Source organism: Melanotaenia boesemani, chromosome 19, assembly GCF_017639745.1.
Source record: "Melanotaenia boesemani isolate fMelBoe1 chromosome 19, fMelBoe1.pri, whole genome shotgun sequence".
Classification (NCBI taxonomy): domain Eukaryota; kingdom Metazoa; phylum Chordata; class Actinopteri; order Atheriniformes; family Melanotaeniidae; genus Melanotaenia; species Melanotaenia boesemani.
In genome coordinates this window covers 29659009-29679628 of record NC_055700.1, presented here as the reverse complement: position 1 = coordinate 29679628, position 20620 = coordinate 29659009, and the positions used below count along the sequence as shown (strand labels likewise).

The 20620-nt window shown below is 46.6% G+C and overlaps 1 protein-coding gene across 3 annotated transcripts; it reads left to right on the top strand.

Annotated features, from left to right (window-relative positions):
• Positions 1-275: 275 nt before the first annotated feature.
• Positions 276-18237, top strand: pdzph1 (PDZ and pleckstrin homology domains 1). 3 transcript variants are annotated; one of them, XM_041969214.1, is made up of 10 exons: positions 1437-1566; positions 3716-3877; positions 3973-4074; positions 13992-14102; positions 14174-14352; positions 14446-14603; positions 15138-15180; positions 15301-15487; positions 17795-17930; positions 18014-18237. In XM_041969214.1, exons 1-10 carry the CDS (start codon positions 1539-1541, stop codon positions 18111-18113), a joined length of 1206 nt encoding a protein of 401 aa, XP_041825148.1. In that variant the 5' UTR covers positions 1437-1538; the 3' UTR covers positions 18114-18237. The 3 variants fall into 3 exon arrangements, 1 of the variants encoding a protein (XP_041825148.1); XR_006008391.1 differs by lacking the exons at positions 3973-4074; positions 13992-14102; positions 14174-14352; ... (3 more) ...; positions 17795-17930; positions 18014-18237 and adding exons at positions 276-986; positions 1071-1317 and having other exon boundaries at positions 1404-1566; positions 3716-3795; XR_006008390.1 differs by lacking the exons at positions 3973-4074; positions 13992-14102; positions 14174-14352; ... (3 more) ...; positions 17795-17930; positions 18014-18237 and adding an exon at positions 276-1317 and having other exon boundaries at positions 1404-1566; positions 3716-3795.
• The last annotated feature ends 2383 nt before the right edge of the window (positions 18238-20620 follow it).

The following is a 20620-nucleotide window of genomic DNA, read 5'->3' as shown; positions in this document are numbered from 1 at the left end:
TTCCTCCTCCCCAGCCAAGAGGACGGAGAGCATCAGCGGGGGATCAGTTCAGGGACATCCCACCCCCTCAAGAGTTCGCAGACATCAAATACACAACTTTAGAGGACCTAACTCAGGACCTGGCCTCCTTCAGGATCGGTGCTCCTAGTCCTGCTGACAGACAGCGAAGACCTTACTCTGCTGAACCCAGAAGCCCCTTTTCCTTGCAGGTAGAGGAAATAGAAGATCTGGCCCCTTCACTGGATCATCTGTCAGAATCTGACAACTTTGAGCCCATGTTCATGAGACCATCGCTGTCCACCAACAGGTCCAGCTTCACCGAAGACTTCATCTACTGTCAGAGGAGAAAATCCTGGATAAGAAACAACAGCATTGCTACTGTGGAGCACAGAGTATGTTCCCTGCTACAGAAGAGGCGGCAAACGTTCCCCGGGACATCCCACAGTCCAGGACTGATGGAAGAGGATCTGCAGCTGCCGTACAACGAATCTTTTTCCTCTTTGATCATGTGCTCGCTCCCTTTCCAAACTGAGAGGCTGGGAAGGACTAAACAGACTGCTGAGAGTCTTAAACCTGCCTCAGAAACCCTGGACGGCCACAGAGGAAAACTGCCCAGTCCGTTCTACACCAGCAGCTCCAACGATAATCCTGATTTAATGTTCACCGATGAAAGACAAAGCAGCAGTGGACCACAAGAACCGGATGTCTGTAAGGACGGGGAGAATCTGGACATCGATGACTGTGACTATAAAGCCGATCAAAGCGAACTCGGAGAAGTTGAACTTGATCAAGAAATGAAAGAAATGGCATGTTCCAGCCCAGAAGTTCTGGAGGAAGTCATTCAGAGAGGCCTCGCTATACAAGTGATTCCTCCATCCTGCAGCGGCTCAGAGGAGCAAATCCTACAGAATACGAGCTTCATATCCATCCACAACATCAACTCAAACCAGATGGAGTCAGCTTGTGCTTCACCTGAACTCCTGCAGGTGGATTCAACATCATCAGCAGGTAGTTGTGTGGAAAAGGATCTCCAAGCCGCTTTGGATGACCTTTGTGTGTCTTCGGTACAGGACTCAGATGTAGATCCATCAAACAAAGAGACTTCTGAACCAAACCCGACTGAAAACGCAGTTTCCAGTTCTCCTCTGCAGCCCATGCATGTGATGAAAGACCTGCAGGTGGCCACAGGTGGAGCTGGTTCAGAGGATGTAGACAAACCTGCAGATATAACATCATGTCCGGAAAAATGTCCCACGGACAGCACAAAGGAGCCGCTCAGTAAAGCTGACAAGGCCGACAAGCAGGTGGTCTACAGATGTAAGTCTGAAAAACTTTCAGTTAATGTCAGATTAATTCCACATGAGCGTTTTAAACTCTGTCGTGGTTTTCACCATCGTTTCCAGCTTCTTTAGAGGCCAAAGAGCATCTGAGCCTGTGTTTCATAAAGACCGAGACAGCAGTGTTTCTGACCACTGGGCAAGAGGAGGAGGAAACTCTTCAAGGAGAGTAAACAGTGGAGCTCAGCTGGAGGAAGCTCCATGACCAGCGACATCACCGAGGAGTCAGGTAACTCCACTGATGGCTGCAAATCCCCAGTCCAGACATGTTTTATGGCATGCACAAACCTAAATCTGTCATTTCTTTAGCAGAACATCAGATTAAAATATTTTTAGCATTTTCTCTAACCAACTTCAATAGAGTTGCTGCAGCAGTAGAAGTTGGATAGAGTCACGTTTCTATTGTGGGCCATCAGACTCCGTGTTAAAGAGACTTTTAGGTGCTAGAGTATCCTGGTTGTTTTAGTTTTATCGGAGGAATCTGTGTCCATTCCAGCTGAATCCAGATTTCAGCTGCTCCAGTTTCACCTGATGATGGTGAAAGGTCTGGACTGCAGCAGGCCAGTTCAGCAGCCGGACTCTTCTCCTGTGAAGCCATGCTGCTGTGATGGATGCAGGATGTGGTTCAGCATCGTCTTGCTGAAATCTGCAAGGTCTTCCCTGAAAGAGACGTTGTCTGGATGGAGCAGATGTGCTCTAAAACCTCCATGTACTTTTCAGCATTGATGGAGCTTCACAGATGTGGAAGCTGCCCACGCCATAGGCACTAATGCAGCCCCATCCCATCAGAGATGCAGCTTTCCACCTGTCCACTGATAACAAGCTGGATGCTCCCTCTCCTCTTTAGTCTGCAGGACACGCCGTCCATGCTTTCCACAAAACTAGTTCACATCTTCATCCAGGTTTCCACTTAGCCTCAGACCATTTTAAATGAGCTTTGGTCCAGAGAAGACGGAAGAAGCTGGTTCTGGATCCTCTTCACATCTGGCTTCTTCTCTGCATGATGGAGCTTTAAACAGCATTTGTGGGTTTCAGGGTGAACTGTGTTCACAGACAGTGGTTTCTGGAAGTCTTCCTGAGTCCATGCAGTGGTTTCCAGTAGAGAATCATGTCTGCTTTTAATGCAGGAGATCACCAGCATCCAGCCTTGTCCCATGCACACAGAGATTCCTCCTGAAACTCTGAATCTGAGGAACATTTTCTGAAATTGTTCCACAGTTTTAGATCCAGTTTGTCTCAGATTGGTGAAGCTCTGTCCATCTTTCCATCTGAGAGACTCTGCCTCTCTGAAATGCTCCTTTTATACCAGTCATGTTACTGACCTGTTACCAGGTAACCTGGTTAGCTGTCCAATGCTCCTCCAGGTGTTTCTGGTTTGTACCAGGTACTTTTCCAGCCTTTTGTTGCTCCTGTTCCAACTTTTTCCATCAGATTCACTATCAGCTCATATTTTCCATGAATATTTAGGAATTAAATTTGTAGAAGTAGACATCAGATTCTTCTGTCCACCAAACGCGTGTTTCTGGTATTTCTGTCCATCTTCACAGAGTTAATAAAGATAAAGATAATCTAATTTCAGGTTCCAGTTCTGAGCCCAATGTTGGACCCGTGTTTAGTGTACAATGGTTTTCTAAGGACTTCCTGAGTCCATATAGTTCTATTAATCATGGTGTCATGACGGTGTCTCTTGTAGAACAACCTTGGGGCTGGCAGGTCTAAACCAATAGTAGTTTTTGTGCTTGCTCTTTTCACTCTGAGATTTCTCCAGAATCTTTTCCCAACATTCTGCTCTGTAGATGCTGAAACACAAAAGTTCTTTACAGTCTGTCATTGAGAGATATTTGTTGAACTTATTGAGGATTTTTGACCATAGTGGGGAGTTAGAGTCCAGCTTGAAAAGACTGAATCTTGGGTGATGCTTTTATACCCTATCATGGCACCCTCACCTGTCACCTCTTAATATTCTAATTGGAGAATCTTCCAGAATCATGTTATTGTATATTCAGTAAACATTTCTCTCTTTATTTGACCTTCACTGAGTGTGTTGCTGCAGCAGACTGTGGATTAGTTTGATTTACAGGTTTTAACTCTATCAAAGGAGGAAATTCTCTTCTCCTGAACTAATTCGGCCAATTTCTGGTTCCTCATAGCTAAAAAAATCCTAACCTGGATTTATTCCAGGATGTGTCAGCTGAATCTTTATTTCTCATGGTAAACCAAACTTGGTGTATTCTTCAAATCCCCCCAAAAAATATCAATTTAGTGGTTTTCACATCATAAAATAAGCTAAAATATTATTCTTATTTTCCCAAATTGTCCTAAAGGTGAAACTGAGAATCAGTTATCTAATAATCAAATATTTCTGCTGTGTTTTCCAGTATCAGAGGACACCTACTCTACAGACATGCCAGTTCCAGATATCGAGGACAGGGGCTTCTACACGGAGACGTTTCACTCTTCAGCCTGGATTTATCAGGGGGATGATGTCTGCCCCGCAGACATTCAACCCGGCCTCACAACCAGAGCTCGGCCCGTTTCAAGTAAGCTGCAGAATTTATTCGCCTCAACTGGTTGAGTTTCGTGAAGACGACGTACAGAGATTTCACTGAAAGTGATTTTATTATTTCACCCCCAGTTCGAGAGAGGACAGTGAAGATCAGCAAAGGGACCGGAGAATATCCGTGGGGCTTTCGGATTCAGTTTTCCAAACCCATCGTTGTTACAGAAGTCGACACGAGTAAGTGCAGCAGTCACCTGGCTGGGATGTGGTGGTCAGATCTGCCTCTTGGTTCTAATAGCTGCTTCTGAACTGACCGTATGAGTGTGAACGAGCAGGTCACATGGTTAAAACGCAGCCTGGATGCTCCTCCTCACACTGTAAGAGCGAACAAGTTAGCTTTACTAAAAAAACTGCACCGTGTTCCCTTTAGGCAACACACCCGTTTTTGGCCAGTGCACATTTTCAAATGCATCTCTTTAAATGATGCAATACTTTAAAAAGAAAAGAAGACCATAGTGGCAACAACAATACAACAATTAGTCACATGACTCTCATGCTGTCGTCAGGCAACACTGCGTCATGATGGAATCAACATGGCTGCAGGAAATGATGTTGTGTGTTTATATACATTTATTGTTAAAGAGCAGATCATTCATCATCATTTAGTTCTGAACTTTATCATTTATTAAAGATTAATGTGATGTTGGTGTAGTAACCTCATGTTCTGGAAGTTATAGTCGGTTATTACAGCAGTTCTGTCTTATTTACTCAGAATTTCCACATTTTCCTCTACTTACAGAATAAATTCAGACCCATTCTCTGTTTCTAGAAAGAAATGGTAGAAAAACCTTGTTCATGCAGCTCCATCAGCAGTGAGCAGCAGCCTGGCAGATGATGGCAACGCCCGTCAGGAAAGATCCAGAAAACTGACAGAAACTTTTATTAAAATGAATCAGTGAGAATCAAACTCTGGAATCTGACTCCAGTGTCTGGTTCAGTAAATGGTTGGGATCTTTGTTTTCATGTTTATGTAAAGTTAGAAAAATTAAACTTTTCTAGACATTTATTTTAACATCCACAACATTGCCTCCAGACATAAAACCCTTTAAAAATGCTTCCTTTATCACACTTTTACATTTTAAATAGTTTTATTGTAACTTATATATTTATTGTAACTTATAAATAATCATCATATATATATATGTGTGTGTGTGTGTATGTTGTGTTTATCCTATTTCAAGACTTAAAAATACTCCAGATATCTTTTTCTAACTAGGATCATAATGAATGCAACAGAGGGTTAAGTTTTATAAGGTGGAGTAACTGGAACGATGTGAGAAGTTTAGTTAACTCCATAAATCTAAGTATGTACATAAGTGTGTAAAAGAACTGGACTGAATAAATATGGTGAATTACAGCTGATGTTTCACATGATGAGTTCTGGGATGAAATGATGACCCTGAACGCAGCAGGGAGGGCTGTGGACGTGGGATGAACTGATGACACTGAACGCAGCAGGGAGGGCTGTGGACGTGGGATGAAATGATGACCCTGAACGCAGCAGGGAGGGCTGTGGACGTGGGATGAAATGATGACCCTGAACGCAGCAGGGAGGGCTGTGGACGTGGGATGAACTGATGACACTGAACGCAGCAGGGAGGGCTGTGGACGTGGGATGAAATGATGACCCTCTACGTAGCAGGGAGGGCTGTGGACGTGGGATGAACTGATGACCCTGAACGCAGCAGGGAGGGCTGTGGACGTGGGATGAAATGATGACCCTGAACGCAGCAGGGAGGGCTGTGGACGTGGGATGAAATGATGACCCTGAACGCAGCAGGGAGGGCTGTGGACGTGGGATGAAATGATGACCCTGAACGCAGCAGGGAGGGCTGTGGACGTGGGATGAACTGATGACCCTGAACGCAGCAGGGAGGGCTGTGGACGTGGGATGAAATGATGACACTGAACGCAGCAGGGAGGGCTGTGGACGTGGGATGAAATGATGACACTGAACGCAGCAGGGAGGGCTGTGGACGTGGGATGAAATGATGACCCTGAACGCAGCAGGGAGGGCTGTGGACGTGGGATGAACTGATGACTCTGAACGGAGCAGGGAGGGCTGTGGACGTGGGATGAAATGATGACCCTGAACGCAGCAGGGAGGGCTGTGGACGTGGGATGAACTGATGACTCTGAACGCAGCAGGGAGGGCTGTGGACGTGGGATGAACTGATGACTCTGAACGCAGCAGGGAGGGCTGTGGACGTGGGATGAAATGATGACCCTGAACGCAGCAGGGAGGGCTGTGGACGTGGGATGAAATGATGACCCTGAAAGCAGCAGGGAGGGCTGTGGACGTGGGATGAAATGATGACCCTGAACGCAGCAGGGAGGGCTGTGGACGTGGGATGAAATGATGACCCTGAACGCAGCAGGGAGGGCTGTGGACGTGGGATGAAATGATGACCCTGAACGCAGCAGGGAGGGCTGTGGACGTGGGATGAAATGATGACCCTGAACGCAGCAGGGAGGGCTGTGGACGTGGGATGAAATGATGACACTGAACGCAGCAGGGAGGGCTGTGGACGTGGGATGAAATGATGACCCTGAACGCAGCAGGGAGGGCTGTGGACGTGGGATGAACTGATGACCCTGAACGCAGCAGGGAGGGCTGTGGACGTGGGATGAACTGATGACCCTGAACGCAGCAGGGAGGGCTGTGGACGTGGGATGAACTGATGACCCTGAACGCAGCAGGGAGGGCTGTGGACGTGGGATGAAATGATGACCCTGAACGCAGCAGGGAGGGCTGTGGACGTGGGATGAACTGATGACCCTGAACGCAGCAGGGAGGGCTGTGGACGTGGGATTGAACTGATGACCCTGAACGCAGCAGGGAGGGCTGTGGACGTGGGATGAACTGATGACCCTGAACGCAGCAGGGAGGCTGTGGACGTGGGATGAAATGATGACCCTGAACGCAGCAGGGAGGGCTGTGGACGTGGGATGAACTGATGACTCTGAACGCAGCAGGGAGGGCTGTGGACGTGGGATGAAATGATGACCTGAACGCAGCAGGGAGGGCTGTGGACGTGGGATGAACTGATGACTCTGAACGCAGCAGGGAGGGCTGTGGACGTGGGATGAAATGATGACCTGAACGCAGCAGGGAGGGCTGTGGAAGTGGGATGAAATGATGACCCTGAACGCAGCAGGGAGGGCTGTGGACGTGGGATGAAATGATGACCCTGAACGCAGCAGGGAGGGCTGTGGACGTGGGATGAAATGATGACCCTGAACGCAGCAGGGAGGGCTGTGGACGTGGGATGAAATGATGACCCTGAACGCAGCAGGGAGAGCTGTGGACGTGGGATGAAATGATGACACTGAACGCAGCAGGGAGGGCTGTGGACGTGGGATGAAATGATGACCCTGAACGCAGCAGGGAGGGCTGTGGACGTGGGACGAAATGATGACCCTGAAAGCAGCAGGGAGGTGCTGTGGACGTGGGATGAACTGATGACCCTGAACGCAGCAGGGAGGGCTGTGGACGTGGGATGAAATGATGACCCTGAACGCAGCAGGGAGGGCTGTGGACGTGGGATGAAATGATGTACCTGAACGCAGCAGGGAGGGCTGTGGACGTGGGATGAAATGATGACTCTGAACGCAGCAGGGGGGGCTGTGGAAGTGGGATGAACTGATGACCCTGAACGCAGCAGGGAGGGCTGTGGACGTGGGATGAAATGATGACCCTGAACGCAGCAGGGAGGGCTGTGGAAGTGGGATGAAATGATGACTCTGAACGCAGCAGGGAGGGCTGTGGACGTGGGATGAAATGATGACTCTGAACGCAGCAGGGGGGGCTGTGGAAGTGGGATGAACTGATGACCCTGAACGCAGCAGGGAGAGCTGTGGACGTGGGATGAAATGATGACCCTGAACGCAGCAGAGGGGGCTGTGGAAGTGGGATGAAATGATGACTCTGAACGCAGCAGGGAGGGCTGTGGACGTGGGATGAAATGATGTACCTGAACGCAGCAGGGAGGGCTGTGGACGTGGGATGAAATGATGACTCTGAACGCAGCAGGGGGGGCTGTGGAAGTGGGATGAACTGATGACCCTGAACGCAGCAGGGAGAGCTGTGGACGTGGGATGAAATGATGACCCTGAACGCAGCAGGGAGAGCTGTGGATGTGGGATGAAATGATGACCCTGAACGCAGCAGGGGGGGCTGTGGAAGTGGGATGAAATGATGACCCTGAACGTAGCAGGGAGGGCTGTGGACGTGGGATGAAATGATGTCCCTGAACGCAGCAGGGAGAGCTGTGGACGTGTGATGAAATGATGACCCTGAAAGCAGCAGGGAGGGCTGTGGATGTGGGATGAAATGATGACACTGAACGCAGCAGGGAGGGCTGTGGTCGTGGGATGAAATGATGTACCTGAACGCAGCAGGGAGGGCTGTGGTCGTGGGATGAAATGATGTACCTGAACGCAGCAGGGAGGGCTGTGGAAGTGGGATGAAATGATGACCCTGAACGCAGCAGGGAGGGCTGTGGACGTGGGATGAAATGATGTACCTGAACGCAGCAGGGAGAGCTGTGGACGTGTGATGAAATGATGACCCTGAAAGCAGCAGGGAGGGCTGTGGATGTGGGATGAAATGATGACACTGAACGCAGCAGGGAGGGCTGTGGTCGTGGGATGAAATGATGTACCTGAACGCAGCAGGGAGGGCTGTGGACGTGGGATGAAATGATGTAACTGAACGCAGCAGGGAGGTGCTGTGGATGTGGGATGAACTGATGACCCTGAACGCAGCAGGGAGGTGCTGTGGATGTGAGATGAACTGCGCTACAGCAGCTGCCTGAGCTGACTGGAGAGCAGTCACATGACACTACCAACCTTTATTATAAATCCTTCATCATCATCATCATTCTAACAGCTAAACTGGATTGTATGTCTAGAACACGTGTAGACTAATTACAGTGGAAGGTGGATTACTCTGATGTGAGGTCAATATTGAGATGAACTGGTTTCTTTAAACCAGGAGGTCTGGAGGTAGGGATCATCACGGATGATCTGAGATGATGATTTCCTCCTAAATAACACACAGAAACAAGAGGAAAAATGAAACTGGCACATTTTAGTTTGTGGGGCTGAAAAATGGACACGTTAGAGAGAGTGCCATGTGAATTTTTGATAACCAAATATATAAAAGAAATCCCTTTTAAAACTACAGCGTAATTCCAACTATCATCAAGCTGCTGAAGTAAAAGTTCAAAGTTTCATCCAATGAAATTTCTCTTATTTGTTGCATTCAAATATAAATAGAGCACTGCGCAACAACTTCATTAAGATTAAATAATATCCACTAAATATATCCTAGTAGAGCTGATGTTACAGTTTACAGTGCTCACCCATCCACACATTGGTCCTTAGACTGAGCACATGTCTGGAGACGCAGGTAAACATCTTACAGGTGATTTATACGACCCACACAACGGTCAGGTGAGTCTGTGACGTACCTTTATTCAAGCTGTTAGGATTATCTTGACCTAGATGACTTACACAAACAAACATGGAGCATTGTCTGGAACGGACTGGTGACCTCATGTCCAAACTGGACCAATGGGAGAGTTTTTACTGGATTTTTTTGCTTTGGATGTGATTTTTGTTGGAGTGAAGCTGAACTTTAAAGGCTCCACCTTCCTTTATTCTTCTGAAACTCCCATCAGCTATATTATCATGTTATTAAGGACTAAAATGATAAAATAAAATAAAGTATTTAAATTACAATGCTGTTACAATGGCTGCACAGTGGTGGTTAGCACTGCAGCCTCACAGCAGAAAGGTCGTTGGTTCGAGCCTCGGCTGGGGGAGGTTCACACCTGTGGGGGGCGGTGGCCTTTCTGTGTGGAGTTTGCATGTTCTCCCCATGTATACGTGGGGTTCTCTCCGGGTTCTTCGGCTTCCTCCCACCATCCAAAGATGGTGTGAGGTCAATATGGAGACTAAATGCATGTCTTTGTTCCAAAGAGTGTGTGTGTGTGTGTGCGAGTAGTTGTTTGTCTCTGTGTTGGCCCTGCGATGGACTGGTGACCTGTCCAGGTGTACCTGCTAAAATGCTGGGATAGGCTCCAGCTTCCCTGCGACCCGTAGTGGACAGAGTGGTACAGAGAATGAATGAATGAATGAATACTGTTAGGACACTGTGTCAAATTTATAATGCACAATCTCATTAATTAATACTTTATTCACAGCAACAATATATCAGATGTTAAAACTAGGACACTTTAATCTTTAAAGAAAATATTAGCTCTTTGAATGTGAAAGCAGCAACACCAGCTGACACAGAAAACTGAATACAGTTCCAATTATAATTAGGAAGTAATCATGTTTATTTATACACAGACAAATAACCTAAGTACTTTCAAACCTTACATATGACACCTGTGTCAGACAGGTGGGAACTTATCATGACTGATATGATGGTAACATTTTTAACATATGATAGAGCTTGATAACTTACCCTTTAGCTGATCTACGGAAGCTTTCCAGACATTTCTATCCCGTCCAGGAGGTTTACAATCCAGCCACTAAATGTAGTTTTTATTCAGAGACTCTATCTGGTAAATCCACAATGATCCATGATAACAGCATTATTTATCACATTTCATCATAAAAACATCACCATCACTACTACGTTGCTAAGAGACCTCTATTTAGACCTGGACATGATGATGAAGCCACTTCCTGTCAGACTTTCCACCAATCAGAGAGCTTAGATTGACGGTAACGTCCAATCAGGAGCAGCCAAAATTAATAGTAAACAAATATTAAATTCAGCTTTTTATCTTCTGGTCGGCCTTTATGCTGCAATATCTATTGATACATTCATTTTACATCATTTTAGCCTCAGAATCTGACAGCTGAGGCTGGAAACATCATGTCTGATGCTGACTGGGATTAAAAGCTTCAGCTTCTACGGACTGGTTTACATCTGTATCTATTGCTCTCTCTTTCTTCTTTGTTTTCTTAACTGTGTTTGGTGGTGATAGAAATGGTTTTACTGAGCTGGTAGCTGAGATTCTGGACTTTCTGTGGATACCACACATGTTTATAGTTACATCTACAGACCTGACGCTACACCCGGAAACGAGACGTTAACCCTTAAATCCCGGTAGCGGAGGCTGCAGGTGCAGAGGTGAAGATATACAGTCAAGCTGAGGATGAAAGTTTAGAGAATTTATATCCAGAAATCTGGATAATGAAGCAGTGAGGGTGCATGGATGGAAGTTTTTGTGCATATTGTGAATATTTCTCTCTCCTCACCATCTAGAAGCTGTGAGATTCTCATCCTGCTTTCTGTCTGTTCACCTGATGCTGATATTCATCACATATTGTTCCTTCTGTGTTTAGAAGGAAGCAGCTTCACAGCTTTAAATTCATCCTGCTGACTTTTTACCTTTAAGTTAGTAAATCCTGAACATTTCATCCTTCTTTCTCATAAATATTTGATTTTATAAATATATATAAAGAAATATTTTAACTGTTGCTGTTTAAAGAGAAAACTGCTGCTAAACCTGTTTATGTGTTTAGTGCAGGGGTCTGCAGCCTTTCCAATCCAAAGAGACATTTTTCCCTCAGCCCAACTAGGTCAGGTAGACCTCAGCCCAGGGTCACTCGTGGCAAACAGGTGTCTAGGGGAGGGACCAGACGAAGCGCAGCTCAAAGCACCCCTATGAGAATGAAAACCTATGGATCCAGGTTTCCCTTGTCTGGACGTGGGTCACCGGGGCCCCCCTCCAGAGCCAGATTGGACCTTTACCCATGGGGCCTGGTTGGACTCAGCTCAAAAGGGTGACATGATCACCACCTGGTGGTGAGTTAGCTCAAATGGTCGGGGAGGATGCCAGTCAGGCCTGGCAGACCCAAGCGTGTAGTGAGGGTCTGCTGGGAACATCTGGCAGAAAAAGAGTTTCAACTCCCATCAACGACAGAGCTTCAATCATGTCCCAGGTGAGGCGGGGGACATTGAGTCCGAGTGAGCTGTGTGTCTCTATTGTTAAGGCGGCCAGCCAGAGCTGTGGCCGTAAGGTCGTTGGTGCCTGTCATGACGGTAATCCCTGAACTTGTTGGTGGACACCAGCAGTAAGGGATGCCGTCAAGCTGAAGAAGAAGACCTATCGGTCCTTTTTGGCCTGTGGGACTCCAGAGGCAGCTGATGGGTATCGGCAGGCTAAGAGGGACGTGGCTTTGGCAGTCGCTAAGGCATGGGAGGAGTTTGGAGAGGCCATAGAGAATGATTTCCGGACAGCCTTGAGAAGATTCTAGTCCAAGCAGTGCTCCATCAACACTGCGTATGGTGCTGCTGACCTTGACTCAGGATGTTGTGAGGCGATGAAGGGAATACTTAAATACTTAAATACCAAATACTTCTTCTTCGAAGACCTCTTCAATCCCACCAACACGTCTTCTGATGAGGAAGCAGAGTCTGGGGTAGCTGGTGCTGGCTCTCCCATTTTTGGGGCTGAGGTTGCTGAGGTGGTTAATAAGCTCCTCAGTGGCAAGGCCCCGGGGGTGGCTGAGGTCCGCTCGGAGTTCTTTAAGGCTCTGGATGCTGTAGGGCTGTCTTGGCTGACACGCCTCTGCAGCATGGCGTGAACATCGGGGACAGTTCCCCTGGACTGGCAGACTGAGGTGGTGGTCCCCCTCTTCAAAAAGGGGGACCAGAGAGTGTGCTCCAATTACAGTCGCTGCTCCTCCACATCGAGAGGAGCCAGATGAGGTGGCTCAGGGAGGGTTAGGATGCCTCCTGGACGCCTCCCTGGTGAGGTGTTCCGGGCATGTCCCACCGGAAATTATTTATATAGCACATTTACTGCAACACCAGTTGCCCAAAGTGCTGAACAATAAAACAACTACAAAATAAAACACTACACAGCTTTCTTTTAAAACGACATTTTGTGTATAACAATGCGATTAATCTCAACATTTCAATCACAAATTAATCACGATTAATCCTTGCCCAGCACTAATGCATATATATGTGCATATATATATATATATATATATATATGCACACTAAGCCCAAGGAAGGAGGCAGGGGACTTGCAAGTGTCAGAACCACTATCCAGGATGAAACATCCAACATCCTTGAATACATCAGGAAGATGGCCTCAATGGACGAAGTGCTCGGTGAATGTTTCAGGCAGTGGAAAACAGATCATGTGGTGATGGAGGAACCATCATGGGAGGAAAAGCCCCTCCATGGGATGTACCAACCAATGGCTAGAAAGGGCTGGACTGAAAGACAGCACAGAGACACTGATCATAGCTACACAGGGGCAGGCCTTGAGCACCAGAGCAATAGAGGCCCAGATCTACTAAACAAGACAAGACCCCAGGTGCAGACTGTGCAAAGAGGCCCCTGAGACAATCAAGCACATAACTGCAGGGTGTAAGATGCTGGCAGGGAAAGCTTACAAGGAGCATCATAACCAAGTGGCTGGTATAGTGTACAGGAACGTCTGTGTGGAGTACAGACTGGAAGCCCCGAGGTCAAGGTGGGAAACACCTCAGAAGGTGGTAGAGAATAATCGAGCTAAAATCCTGTGGGACTTCCAGATCCAGGCAAAATGGTAATGGCAAACCAGCCGGACATTGTGGTGATGGACAAACAGCAGAGAAAAGCTGTTGTGGTTGACATCGCAATACCAAGCGACTGCAACATCAAGAAAAAGGAACATGAGAAACTGGAGAAACACCAAGGCCTGAAAGAAGAACTTGAGAAGGCCTGGAAAGGGAAGGCAACAGTGGTGCCCGTGGTCATCAGAGCAGTCGGGGCAGTAACCCCCGAACTGGAAGAGTGACTACAGCAGATCCCAGGACAAACCTCAGACATCTCGGTCCAGAAGAGTGCAGTCCTAGGAACAGCCAAGATACTGCGCAGAACCCTCAAGCTCCCAGGCCTCTGGTAGAGGACCCAAGCTTGGATGGATGAGAGACCGCCCACGAAGCGCGAGGGGACAATTTTTTTATTATATAAATATATATGTGTGTGTGTAGAGAGAGAGAGAGAGAGAGAGAGAGAGAGAGAAAGAGAGCGATTAAGCGTTAATTAGTTAAAGTGATTTTTCTTTCAGATGGAGCTGCTGAGGAAGCAGGGCTGATGGTTGGAGACTACGTCCTCGCCGTTAATGGAATCGATGTGACCAGCATTCCTCATTCTGAGGCTGCTAACTTAGCGAGACAAGGTAAGCTGGGGGGAAACAACTGGACCAACATCTGTGGAGAGAAGTAAACTTTAATGTTGTTTACTTGACAGGTCCAGATGTTTTAACATTGACCATTGGATCAGACATCGCTCGTGGACCGAACACGCCCAGACCTCCATGTCGTGGTTACCTTCACAAGCGTACCCAGTCTGGTCTGATTAAAGGATGGAGGAAGAGGTGGTTTGTACTCACACATGACTGCTGCCTGTACTACTACAAACACAAACGGGTGAGCAGGGGAGGACATGGACTCCAGTTTCTAAGAGTTTACACACAAATTAAACCAGCTCCTGGCCAACATGTCCTCATTACCTGATTACAGGATGAAGGGAAGTGGCGGGCTGTGTCGTCTGTAAAGCTGGAAGGGGCAGAGGTGGGTCCAGATTCCTCCCTGGGAAAACCGTTTGTGTTCAAGTGCCGCCCTCAGTCTGGGAATCGGATATACTTCCTCTGTGCCACTTCCAACCAGGAAATGAAAAGGTAAGTCAAAGTTTTACTGTCTGATTTAAATTTGTTCAATTACAACCTCGATTCCACAAAAGTGCATAAAATGCAAATACAAACAGAATGTAATGATTTACAAATCTTTTAAACTGCAAGGCCTTCCCTGAAAGAGACGTTGTCTGGATTGGAGCAGATGTTGCTCTAAAACCTCCATGTACTTTTCAGCTTTTCTAATTAACCTGATTAGTTGTCCAATGCCCCTCCAGGTGTTTCTGGTTTGTACCAAATACTTTTCCAGCGTTTTGTTGCTCCTATTCCAACATTTTTCCAGACGTGTTGCTGCATCAGATTCACTATCAGCTCATATTTCATACTGTCTCAGTTTTATCATCTTATCTGTTTATTTTCTACTGGGAATAAAATATGAGTTGATGAGGTTTGGAAATCATTGAATTCTGGCAATCTTTAAATTTTACACAGGAACTGGGTTCTCTTTAAACAGATAAAATTGTTCCTTCATTGTTTTCTGGTTATAAAATGTTCGTACTGTTAATATTTTTGTGACTGCAGATGGTTGGAAGCCATGGAAAAAGCCATTCATCCCATCACTCAGGTAACATGGATTTCTGTTTTAAATCAAAAGATTAAAATCTTCTTTAAATTAATCATAACTTTACCAGAAGTAGAACAGAAAAAACACAGATTAACTTTAATGTTGTTTATGACCTCTTAGAATCATGTGTGGGTGGATGTCACCAGACACAACTCTAATCTACCCCCACTGGCTGTGAAAAACCCTGATTGCCTCGGTTTGCTTCATAAAATGGACAAAACCAAAGACATGTGGGTCCAACACTACTGTATCCTGAAGGACGGATGTCTCTACCTGTACAGCGGTATCCGAGCAACCCATGCACATGGTACGTATCCGAGAAAAGTTTCCAGCTCTCTGCCATGTCAGAGGAAGCATGTGTCTCGAGCAGGATGTTGGTTTCAGTACATCTGTCCTGATCCACAAATCCAGAACATCTGAAAATAAAATCTGAAAAATCTGAAATTTATTATCTAGAAGCACAACTTCAGATTTGGAGAATCTTCACAGAGAAAACACTGAATTAAATAAAAGCCAGCCAATTGAATTTTATTCTGCATTTGGCAGGTTGGTGGGTGTTAATTTAGCACTGCTAGTAACCATAGCACTGACAGTAACCATATGGAGAAGAATGGGTCTTCTACGTCTGTTCAATACCCTAACCAGCCTGAAGTTCTTCCAAACAACCAATTTACTAAGAAAAAGAATAAAACTGCTTCACTGATGCCTTAAACTCCTTGTTAGAAGCAGTTGTTTCCATCAAACAGCATCAAAACCGCTCAAGGAGACTGGTTTTACAGTAGTTCGCAGCTGGAATGGAGATCAGCATCTCCAAATCTGAGTTCATGGTCCAGCATGGAGGTCACCTACCTCCTGCACTAAGTCCAAAGACCAGCCCAGGACATAGCTGGACTTCCTGATGACTTAGTCCATCTTCTTCCTCTCCCTCTCTGTGATGCTGCTGCTCCAGCAGACCACACCGTACAGGATGGCTGATCCTCCACAGAGTCAGAGAAGGTCCTCAGGAGCCCTCCTTCACTCCAAAAGACCACCGTCTCCTCAGAAGATAGACTTGCTCTGACCCTTCCTGTACAGTGGTCCGTGGTGTGAGTCCAGTCCAGTTTATTGTTTAGGTGAACACCCAGGTCCTTCTAAGAGTCCTCTCTTTCAATGTCCGTTCCCTGGATGTTCACTGGTGAGGGGACAGCAGACGGCGTCTGAAAGTCCACCACCATCTTCTTGGTTTTTACTGCATCGATCAGGACGTGGTTTTGCTGACACCAGTCCACAAAGTCCTGCATCAGTCCTCTGTAGTCCACGTCGTGGTCCTCAGTGATCAGTCCGACAATCTCAGAGTCCTCTGAGAACTTCTGCATTACGCAGCTGTCCGTGTTGTGTCTGAAGTCTGCAGCGTAGAGGCTGAAGAGAAACAGGACCGACACCGTCCCCTGGGGGACACCTACGCTGCAGGTCAGCAGGCCAGACACAGTCCCAGGTCTCACAAACTGGTTTGGGCAGAATCCAGTCTGGCAGATGAAGGTCCACCCCATCCCTCTCCAGTTTGGCTTTCAGGAGCACCGGCTGGATGGTGCTGAAGGAACTGGAGAAATAAGACCATGATTCTCACAGTGCTGCCGGGTTTCTCCAGGTGAGCCAGAGCACGGTGTAGCAGGAAGATAACACGTCTTCCACTCCGATGTCAGGCCGGTAGGAGAACTGTAGGATCCATGGAGGGTCCCACCATGGAGGTGTCCCTGGATCAGTCTCTCCAGCATCTTCATCAGATGGGATGTGAGAGCCACCGGCCTGTAGCTGCTGAGTTCTCTGGCGTGAGACATCTTTTGGACTGGTACCAAGAGGTCTCCCAGAACTGAGGTACCACACAGGAGGTCTTCCAGAACTGAGGTACCACACAGGAGGTCTTCCAGAGCTTTGATACCACACAGGAGGTCTTCCAGAGCTGTGGTACCACACATGAGGTCTCCCAGAGCTGATGTACCACACAGGAGGTCTTCCAGAACTGTGCACACAGGAGGTCTTCCAAAACGGTGGTACCACACAGGAGGTCTTCCAGAACTGTGGTACCACACAGGAGGTCTTCCAGAGCTGTGGTACCATCTTCAGCTTGAAGCTCAGGTGGAAGACCTGCTCCACCAGGACTTGAGGAGCTGATGCTTTCTGGTCCAGCAGCTTTTTTCTCCTTGATCCTCCTCAGCTCCTTTCTCACCTGGAAAGGAGAGGGTGGGCAGGGGGGCTCTGTGCTGGGGGGGTGGGGGGTGGCAGAATGAGCCAGAGGTGTGAAGGGCTGTGGGAGGTAGTCCAAATGTCAAGGTGCTAGAATGCAGTTGCGTGGGGGGAGGAATGGGTGCTTAATTAAACCTATTGAAATGCAGATTCATATTGTTGACCCAGTTCAGGTCCCCCTCAGCCTGTGAGGGAATGAATGGATGGATGGCTGGGTGCTGGATGGATGGATGGATGGATGGATGGATGGATGGATGGATGGATGGACTAAGCTGACTGACTGCTGCCTCTTTTTCACCGAGATGTTCATCTCATCTCTCAGTCTGTGCTGAAAGTTCAGTCTGCTGCATCAGCCCTGATGTAGAGAAATGTATTTGTGTGCCGTGTTCAGGTGGAATCTACCTTCAGGGTTATACGGTGCGAGAGCAGCCATATGGATCCAAAAAGTCCACCATTGAGCTGAGACCTCCATCTGATGAGTTTAAGACTTTCTACCTCTGTGCTGAGAATCCATCTGAAAATAAACGGTAAGAACACAAGTCTTTGGTGCAGACAGGCCAGTCACAAATACAGAAACCAGCACTGAAGATGTTTCTGATGCTCTCTGCAGATGGATGGTGGCGATTAAAGCTTCGATAAAGAAGTGGCTGCCTTTACACAGGGCCCTGCAGGACTACATGAACCGACCACCGGAGGAGACCAGGATGTGAGTTGGTACCAGCAGACTGGACCTTCATGATCAGCCATCCTGAGCTCCAGCTCATCAGAGCCAAATAATCAAACATTTATTCATTTTATTTATTATTATATTTGTATTACAGTTACAAATATTGTATTTTCCCTTTTGGGGATAAATAAAGTATTTTTAATTTAATTAAATTTTTAATGGAAGAAATGTGAATTAAAAAAAAATGTGTATATATATGTATATATATATATATATATATATATATGTATATATATACATACACACACGGCATCACTGTATTTTATTACTGTCTCAGTTTTTACTTTTCTTTTTGTTTCTGTAATAAAAGTTTCAATTCATGCTTCTTTCATTTCTTCCTTTCAGTTATTTATTACTTAATTTTATTATTTATTTTCACATTGTATTTATATATTTATTTGTTTGTTTGTATTTTTAATGTATTCTCCTGAAACACATTATAGGAATAATACATCTTGTGGTGCCTGTAAGGGGACACAAGCCCTTGTAGAGTGAAATAGACGTCTTGTTTCCTGACATGCAACCCTGTCTTGACACACTTAGTACACATCCACTGATACCTATGGAGTTGGCCAGATGTTTGTAATTCGTGAATGAAAGAAGAAACCAGATTAAGGCTGGTGTGTCCCCCTGCAATGTCCACATGACTTATAAACTCTTTGTAAGCATCATTTGGAGAAACAAGCAAAGCTGAAATGTTATTATAGGTTCCAATACAGCTCAGTTGGCCCTGTAGAAAAAAGACTCTGAGTTGTCCAGGGCATTAGCAGAAAGGCCGTAAAGCTAACTTTACACAGTCCAATACAACACTCACAAGCTAGCATTGGGGGTAACCTGCTATCTCCCAGTCCCACCCTGCAACATTTATTGAGAAACATGAATTGACATTAATTAAAATTAAAAGTTAGTTTTACAGACAAGAACAAGATAATTAGAAGAAGGACAAAGAAAAGAAAAACACCTGAGGGGGGAAAAAATACACAGACATAAAAGTACACAAGTGACAGTACTAACGTGACACCTCCTTCCCTAGGAGTACATAGCTATAGAATAGAATAGAAATACTTTATTAATCCCTTTGGAGAGTCCTCAGGGAAATTTGGGTACCAGCAGCAATACAACACCAACAGTAAAGCAGGACAAGCACAAGACACAATATATACAGGTACAAAGCAAAATAGAGGCAACAAGGTGCAAGAAAAGCACAAATAGAATGCAATAAATAACAATAAGATATGTTAAATAAAACAATATAAACAAGCATTGCACACAGTAGAGGTGGTACAGATTCCCAGTTCACTATTGCACGTATAAGTTATTGCAACTGTTTGTATGGGTTATTGTGCATGTGTTGCATCAGGCGGACTGCACACCTCCCTCTCCCCCCTCCTTCTCCCTCCCTCTCCCCCCTCCTTCTACTCCTCCTGCTTAATGCAGAGTTGTACAGTTTGATAGCTCGGGGGACAAAGGAGTCTCTGAGCTGGTTGGTCCTACTCTTGGGGAGGAGCAGCCTGTTACTGGTCAGGCTTCTCTGTGCACTGATGACAGTGTGCAGAGGGTGACTGGCATCATTCACAATAGCCAGTAGTTTTTTTAGTGTTCTCCTCTCTGCCACTGTCACCAGGGAGTCCAGCTTCATGCCAACCACAGAGCCCGCCCGCCTGATGAGTTTTTCCAGCCTGTTAGCACACCTTTTTGTCATGTTACCCCCCCAGCAGACAACAGCATAAAAAGCGTACTAGCTAACACAGACTGATAGAACATCCACAGGAGTTTCCTGCAGATGTTAAAAGATCCCAGTGTTCGCAGGAAGTACAGACCGCTTTGGTCCTTCTTGTACAGGTGATTTGTACAGCATGTTCAGTCCAGCTTGTTATCCAGCCACAACCCGAGGTACCTGTAGTTGTCTACAATCTCCACCTTGTTGTCCCTGATGGTCACTGAACGTGGTTGTGGGCTGGACTTCCTGAAGTCAATAACCAGCTCCTTAGTCTTTGAGGTGTTAAGCTGGAGATGGTTCATCTGACTCCAGGTGACAAAGTCACTGACCAGATTCCTGTACTCATCCTCTCCATCATCCCTGATACACCCCACGATGGCTGTGTCATCTGCAAACTTCTGGATGTGACACAGCTCTGAGTTGTAACAGAAGTCTGAGGTGTAGAGTGTGAAGAGGAGGGGGGCCAGCACCGTCCCCTGGGGTGCTCCTGTGCTGCTAATAACAGTGTCAGATGTGGTGTCCTTTAGCCTGACGTACTGCGGTCTCTCTGTGAGGTAGTTACCAATCCAGGACACCAAGCAGGGGTCCACCTGCATCTCCCTCAGTTTGTCCAGCAGCATCAGGGGCTGGATTGTGTTGAAGGCACTTGAAAAATCCAAGAAGAGGATCCTCACTGTGCCCCTCCCCTTATCCAGATGAACTTGGACACGGTGTAGGAGGTAGAGAATAGCATCCTCCACACCCACACCTGCGCGATAGGCAAACTGTAG